The 8452-nt window shown below is 39.5% G+C and overlaps 1 protein-coding gene across 1 annotated transcript in view; it reads right to left on the reverse strand.

The window, feature by feature from the left end:
* Nucleotides 1-309: 309 nt before the first annotated feature.
* WASL (Wiskott-Aldrich syndrome-like) overlaps nt 310-8452 on the reverse strand; it is a 73821-nt gene continuing 65678 nt past the window's right edge. Inside the window, exons 11-12 of the mRNA XM_006859337.1 lie at nt 6936-7044; nt 310-371 (exon numbers count right to left, since the gene is read on the reverse strand). Coding sequence (XP_006859399.1) covers nt 310-371; nt 6936-7044 — 171 coding nt within the window. The remainder of the gene's footprint in view (nt 372-6935; nt 7045-8452) is intronic.

Here is an 8452-nt window from a genome sequence, read left to right on the forward strand (position 1 = left end):
TAAATTACATTAAGGTTTCTGTCAGTCTCACATATAAGATTTATACTCCCCCTTGTCGATGAAATGAAAAATATTCACAAATAAAGTGAGCATTCTGGTGTAAACTTGCACACAGTAACAGGGAGTAGCTTTGTAGAGGATATGACAAACCTTTACAGATTAAATGAGGTATTGCACAGATTAATAAAAAAAAGCAAAAAAGGCAACAAAAATATACAGCAAATTGGTAGAACATTTACATGATAATTTTACAGAATCCATAGACAGAAAGCAGTGTTTAGTATTTCACCTTAAAAATATATATATATATCAGTCTTCCCATTCATCATCATCCTCAAAATCTTCTTCATCATCTTCATCCTCATCTTCATCTAGAAAGAAATGATCAAAAGGAACAAAACACGTGTAAATGAAAGATCACTGCATAATTCTTAGATGATCTCTACCATCAACTCCTAAATTACAAATCACTTGATTCCAGAAGTGATCTAGTTGCTAAGAGAGTTTAAAATGAATTTAAGGAAATAAATCTACAGTTTTTGACAGTGAGCTGAATTTTAGAACAGGGGTCAGATGACTTGGGTTCTAGTTTCCTATTATCAATGTCAACAAGTTGGAATCTGTGATTCTTAATGTATAAAACTACATCTACATTGGCCTTCCTGAGTTTCAGTATTGTATATATTGCAAGTCCAGTAGCATTCCTGTATTCTTCACAGACTTCAAGCCGAAAACTTGTAAAGGTTTATTTCCCTCCCCACCAGGCTCTCCCTCTACCCTTGTTGTTGTTGTTAGGTGCCATCGAATCGGTACTGACTCATTGCAACCCTATGCAAAACAGAATGAAACACTGCCCGATCCTGGGCTAACCTCACAACTGTTGCCACGCTTGATCTCACTGATGCTGCCACTGTGCCAATCTTGCTGGGGTCGTCCTCTTTTTTATCTGACCCTCCACCTTACCAAACATGATACCCGTCTCCAGGGACTGGTCCCTCCTGACAAGATGTCTGAAGTATGAGAGACCAAGTTTGGTCATCCTGGCCTCCAGGGAGTACTCTGGCTGCACTTTCAATATTCTCCTCCAACACCATAACTTCAAAAGCATCAATTCTTCTATGATCGTCCTTATTCATATGCATATGAGGTTATTGAAAATATCATGGCTTGGGTCAGGCAATACCTTAGTCCGCAAGCTGGTATCTTTGCTCTTCAACACTTTAAAAAGATCTTGTACAGCAGATTTGCCTATTGCAATATGTCGTTTGATTTCTTGACTGCTGCTTCCGTGAGTGTTGATAGTTGATCCAAAAGAATGAAGTCCTTGACAACTTCAATCTTTTCTCCGTTGATAAGAATGTTGTTTATTGGTCCAACGGTGAGGATTTTTGTTTTCTTTACACTGAATGTAATCCATACCGATGGCTGTGCTCTCTGATCTTCACCAGTAAATATTTTAAGTCCTCTTCACTTTTAAACAAGAAAGGTTGTATCATCTGCATATTGCAGGTTGTTAATGAGTCTTCCTCCAATCCTGATGTCATTTTATTAATGGCATGACCATCTTGACAGGTGATGATGATCAAAACCTAGAAATGATGACTGATTCTTCCTTTTCCTTACCTTTTATACCCAACCCATCCTATGTAACCTGCACTGGGGTGGGGCCTTCCAACTGCTACACCCCAAACCACCATCTTATCTCACTTAGATTATTCCAAATCTATACTTCATTTGTTTTCGGGACAAATGGAATGACGATATACGAGGGTAAGCCAAAATCACTGAAACTTTCATTAAACAAAATATCAAAATATGGTATATTTTGATATTTTCATGAAAATATGGTATTTTCAAGCAAGCTCCTGTTTCTCGACAACTCCTCTAGCTAGGTCTGTACACTTCGGACGGCGATGTTTCCATCCTCTAATTCTTGCCCAAAGAATTCTGTGCTCTTTTGCACATGCCACGTCAAAATGGCAGTTTTGGCATTCTTCAGGGATTCAGACCACGTTCCTCTGACATGTTGCCTCAAGTTGGTAAGTCTGATAGGGCGAGGTTAGGGCTGTAGTGGCTGTAGGTAGGTTTCTCAACGAAATGCTCACACGACAGCCCTTGAGGAAGAAGCAGGTACACTGTTGTGAGGGAAACAGCTCCCAATTTTCCTGACCTTTTTCTCATTAATGGTTTTTCATTTTCTTAAAATTTCTTCCTAACAAGTCCTCCCTCTGCGACTTGTCTTGTCAGTCTGTCATACTGTGGTGGAGTGTGTGCTGCTGTCATACGGGACGCTAAGACACCGTATTCTAAATATCAGCAGAGTCCTGTAAGATGGACAGGTTTTAGCTGGGCCTCCACACTAAGACAATCTAGGAGGAAGAAGGAGAGGCGACTGCTACTGAATGTTTAGTCACTGATACCTTATGAACAGCAGTGCAACACTGTCAGGCAGCACCCGAATATGGAATATTGTAATATTATGAATAGCACCGGAATATTGTCAGACACAGTGCAGGAAGACGAGCCCTTCAGGTTGAAAGGCTCAAATTATGACTGGGGAAGAGCTGCCTCCTCAAAGTAGAGTTGACTGTGATGACACGAGTGGAGTAAAGCAAGATCTCAGGACCTTCATTTGCTACTGGAACACAACTCAAATGGAAGAAAACCAGCTGTAAGTAATCTAAACAAAGAATGTATGAAATATGAATCTAGGAATATTGGAAATTGTAAAAAATGAAATGGAATGCATAAAGATTGATTTTCTAGGCATCAGTGAACTGAAATGAACTGTTATTGGACATTTCAGATCTGACAATTATGTGGTTTACTACACTGGGAATGACAAGCTGAAGAGGAATGGTGTCTTACTGATCATAAAAAGAACATTTCAACATCTATCTTGAAGTATAATGCTTAATATGCTATAATAGCATAATATCCATATGACTACAAGGAAGACCATTAAACCACTATTATTCAAATTTATACTCCAACCACTAAAGATAGTCATGATGAAATTGAAGAATTCTACTAACTTCTTCAGTCTGAAACTGAACAAACATACAATAAAGATGTAGTGATAAATACTGGTGATTGAAATGCTAAGGTTAGAAACAAAGAGAAAGAATCAGTCGTTGAGAAATATGGCCTTGATAACAGAAACAACACTGGTGATCATGTGACAGAATTCTGCATCATCAATGACTTATTCACTGCAAATACATTTTGCAAACAACATAAAAGAAAACTACATTCACACGGACCTCACCAGATGGAATACACAGAAATCAAACTGACTACATCTGTAGGAAGAGACATGGAAAAGTACCCTATCATCAGTCAAAACAAGGCCGGGGCAGACTGTGGAACAGACAATCAATTGCTGGTATGCAAGTTCAGGCTGAAGCTGAGGAAACTTAAGTGTCTAAGAGTCAAAATATGACCTTGAGCGTATCCCACCTGAATTTAGAGGTCATCTCAAGAACAGACAGGATGCATTAGACACAAGTGACCAGAGACCAGAAAAATTGTAGGATGACGTCAAAAACGTCATGTAAGAAGAAAACAAAAAGCTCACTAAGATGACAAAGAAAGAAAAGAACAAAACAGAGGTCTTCAGAAGAGACCCTGAAACTTGCTCGCCCGTGTAGTGATACTAAAGCGAAGGGAAATACGAGGAGGTAAAAGATCTGAACAGAAAATGGCAAAGGTCAACTTGAAAAGTGAAATTTTCAAAGGTTTGGAGGCAGAAGAAATAGCAGGGTAGAACACACTCAGCATTTCTCAAGCTGAAAGAATTGAGGAAAAAACTCAGGTGTGAACTTACAAAACTGAAGGATTTTATGGGCAAATACTGAATGATGCAGAAAGCATCAAAAGAAGAGGGAAGGAATACATAGTCACTGTAACAAAAAGAAATGGTCAATGTTCAACTATTTCAAGAGGTAACATATGATCAAGAGCCGATGGTACTGACAGGGGAAGTCCAACACACACTGAAATCACTAACAAAGAACAAGGCACCAGTAAAATTGATGAAATACAAACGGAGTCACTCACTCAACTAACTATGCCAAGACATATGGAAGACAACTAACTACCTGGCTCACTGACTGGAAGAAATCCATTTGTGCCCATTCCAAAGAGAGGTGACCCAACGAAATGCACAAATCATGCAAATGACACTAAAATATGTTTAGTATCATATGCAAGTAAAATTTTGCTGAAGATGAACTACCAGAGGTTCAAGTTGGACTCAGACGAGAAATGTGAAACTTGGAATATCATTACTGACGTCACGTGAATCTTAGCTAAAAGCAGAAAATACCAAAAAGATGTTTATCTGTGCTTTATTTATTCCCTATGAAAAGGCTTTCAAATGTGTGGATCATGACAAGCTATGGACAACACTGTAGAGAATGAATATTCTGGAAGTGTGCTCATGAGGAACCTGTACAAAGACCTAGAGGCAGTATTCAAACAGAACAAGGACACACTGAATGAACTAAAATCAGAAAGGTGTGTACTAGGGCTGTAATCTTTCATCATACTTTTTCAATCTGTATACTGAGCAAATAATGTGAGAAACTGAACTACATGAAGAACTTGGCATCAGGATGGGCGGAAGACTCTTTAACAACCTGCAATATGCAGATGATATACCTTGCCTGCTGAAAGTGCAAAGTATTTAAAATACTTACTAATGAAGATTAAAGACCATAGTCCTCTGTATGGGTTGCACCTCAAAGTAAAGAAAACAAAAATCCTCACAACTGGACCAATTAATAACAACATCATGATTAAAAAAAAAAACAAAGACTGAAGTTGTCAAAGACTTCATTTTGCTTGGATCAACACTCACGGAAGCAGCAATCAAGAGATATCAAACAATGTATTGCATGAGGCAAATGTGCCTTACCAGACCTTTTTAAAGTGTTCAAGAGCATAGATGTCAATTTGAGGACTACAGTGAGTTTGGCCCAAGACATGGTATTTTCAATAGCTTAATATGCATGTTAAAATTGGACAATGAATAAGGAAGAGTCTTAGTGTGGTGCTGTGGGTTAATGAGCCTGACTGCAAAGCCATTTGAACTGCAAGGTCGGTAGTTCAAGCTCACCAGCTGCTCCCTGGAAACCCTATACAGGGTTGCTATGGGTTGGAACCTACTAGATGGCATTTAACAACAACAACATAGAAGAACTGATGCATTTGAGTTACGGTTTGGAGAAGATGTTGAAAGTATCATGGACCGTCAAAGGAACAAACAAATTGGTGTTGGAAGAAGTATCTTCAGAATGTTCCTTAGGAGCCAAGATGGTGAGACTTCGCCTATCATACTTTGGATATATTATCAGGAGGAACCAGTTCGCTGGAGAAGGACATTATACTTGGTAAAGAAGAGGGTCAGAGAAAAAAAAGAGGAAGACCCCCAACAAGATGGAATGGCACAGTGGCAGCAACAATGCATTCAAGTGTGGCAACGATTGTGAGGCTGGCCCAGGACCGGGCAGTGTTTGGTTCTGTTGTACACAGAGTCGCTATGAGTTGTAACCCACTCAACAGCACCTAACAAGTCCCTGTGATCATCCTGTGTCCTTCAAGAAAATCTAATATTTCCCCTATGAAATCCTTAAATTCATTTTGGAGGTCGTCCCAATCTTCCTTAAATCACTTGATTCATCTAAAACCTTATTTTATGTGAGGCGGCATTTCTGTAAACTTGTTGCAAAGCTTGAATGTTTTGTGAAGGTATCCATTTGTGTTTTGTTGAAACTTTGCTAGTCGCCTTGATCTTAAAATTGTTGTTTTACCCCAGGGCATTCATTTTTGAAAGCACAATGAGACTACGACAAGTGTATTTCTGAGAGAACTTATCTGCAGGCATCCAATGAAGCAGAGACACGCTTAATCATCTAGTGTGTATAAGCTATTATCAAACATCTTAAGGCAGTGAGTTGACAGCCTAAAGGCTCAAGACCATAGTCTCAGGGGATAGCATGGCATAACACAGTCCACAAAGATAATGTCCTACATCCTGCTTGGTGAGTAGCGGATGGGATCTTGAAAGCTCAGAGTAGCCATAGGTACGGCTACTGGTCTCTCCATGTGCAGAAGAAAGAGGCTTGGAATCATTTATTCTAATGGAATCTGTGAACATTAGTCTCCACAGCTCTGAGACCTGAAGAACTAGAGACAGGGTCCCACTACCATTACAACTGCCTTGAAAGGGATTCCATTAGAGAGTCCTGGATAGTGTGGGAGAAAATGTGAAACAAAACTCAAAATTATTTAAAAAAAAAAAAAAAAAAAAGACTGGGTTTACTACTGGTCAGAAAGAGACTGGAAGAACCTTCAGGTCTGGAAAGGAACTCATCCTGGTGGTCTAATTTTTAGCCAAGATGTAGATAGGTTTATGGCGGGGAGACGGACACAACACCACCATCAAGATATGCCCACCATGGAATGGTCAATCAAAGTTGAGAAGGGATAGGAAGGCGGGCGGAATGCAACCAGGAACCACAGGGAAGTAGCCGGGTAACTGCTGTTGCATAGAGGGGAATGTAATCATTGAGATAAAACAGAGTCTATGATTTGCTGAATGTAAAGCTGATGATCTGGGCTGTAGAACGCTCAATTCACAATAAAAAGAAAAGAACAACTAGTACATGTATGTTCTGGCATCCTAGCAGCAATACTCTGACTTTTCCTCATACAAGCAGTAAGCAATCCCGTGCTGCACAGTGGATTATGAAGTGGCCTGCTAACTCTCAGGTCAGTAGTTTGAATCCACTAGCCACTCTGGGGGAGAAAGATGAGGCTTTCTGCTCTCGTACAGAATTACAGCCTCAGAAAGCCTACGCAGGGTTGCCAAGAGTCAGAACCAAGGAAGGCCCATCAGTACCACCACCACACACAGACACATGCAAGACTACCTGAAGAGTGAATGGCTTTGCTCCTTTTCTGCATCACTTCCATTAATGCACCCACAATGCCTGAGGTGGGGGCAGGAGTTGGCGGAGTAGACTCTTGGCCATCAGACACCTTGAAAAAAAAGTTAGGAACAATTATTAAACAAAAGTAATTCAGTAGACTTATATCAGACCTATCTATCACAAATTGATGACTTATACAGAAAATCCAAAATAAAAAAACCATGGCTAGAGAAATTTCAACCCCTGAATGTTTATTTTTCTTAAATGAAGCAAATGTATAAACTTATGTCAGATGTATTGTAGGACAATACAAATTTAACAATTATGCCCTCTATGATAATACTCAGAATGCAATCAAAAGGAAAGTAATGATTCAGGATAAAAATGGACACACTTAGAATGGAAAACATTTTTCTCTCCAATAGGAATTTTGAGATCAAGTTACAGGTTTATCTGTCTGCTCTCATCTGTGGGCAGCTGGGATGGGAGAGAGTGATGGAGAAGATAGGAAACTGACCTCACCACATTTTCAACTGAGAAGAGGACACAACTTTATTAACACAACAACAAATCTGAAGACATTTTTATCATACCCGAATAAGAAAAAAGAAAAGCTAGTTGTGGAAGAAAGAGGAAACAGAAAAGGGTGATGACAAGATAGGCTAGGTGTAGGGACTGTGAGAACCAAAGAGACATGGGCACGGAGAAGGCTACATTCTATTTACATTCTACTGTACAAGATAGTGGAAATAAAAGGCCCTACTGAAGCCTGCTGCTCACCTGGGCTGTGGTCATTTCCACAATAATTCTCCTTTAACAGCTGTTGAGAACTTTCTAACTGCTCCTAAGAAACCGTCAGTCTGAATTAAATGGGGGGAGCAGGCAGAAATGATCTCTTAAGGGCTGACTAAGTGTCATTCTGAATGCACGTCAAGAAAAGATCTAGGTAGGATTTGAAAAGCAGAGTCTCTTAAATCTGTGCTATGCTATTATCTAAATATTCCCATTAAATTAGCTGTTTTCTACCCACTACTCTCCTCATAACCAAAGCTTCTGAAACAGAAAAGGTTACAATTAATTTCCTATTTTGCAAAAATAATTTTAAATTGTATTCTTTCATCTCCATTCACTTCATAGAAAAATCTACATCCATTACCTGTCCGAAACTCTACAGAACAAATGTTTTACTTGGGAGCTAAGACACACATTTAAAGGAACCACATGAAGTCAGTGGGCTAAATCCCTATCAGCCTCTGCAGTTGTATGACCTGAAAGTTACAAACGGTTTTAACTACTTTTATACAGAAGAAAAAAAGTTGTGATATGTGAAAATTCTATGGAGAGTCACACTTCAGTGTCCATAATTCAAGTTTTATTACAACACAATCATGCCCATTTGTTTTACAGACTGTCTGTGGTGGCTGTGCCGTGGAGTCGGTTCCGACTCATAGCGACCCTGTACAGGGTTTCCGAGGCTGTAAATCTTTACGGGAGCAGAAAGCCTCATCTTTCTCCCG

This window comes from Chrysochloris asiatica, unplaced genomic scaffold (assembly GCF_000296735.1).
Source record: "Chrysochloris asiatica unplaced genomic scaffold, ChrAsi1.0 scaffold00032, whole genome shotgun sequence".
In the NCBI taxonomy this organism is placed as follows: Eukaryota; Metazoa; Chordata; class Mammalia; order Afrosoricida; family Chrysochloridae; genus Chrysochloris; species Chrysochloris asiatica.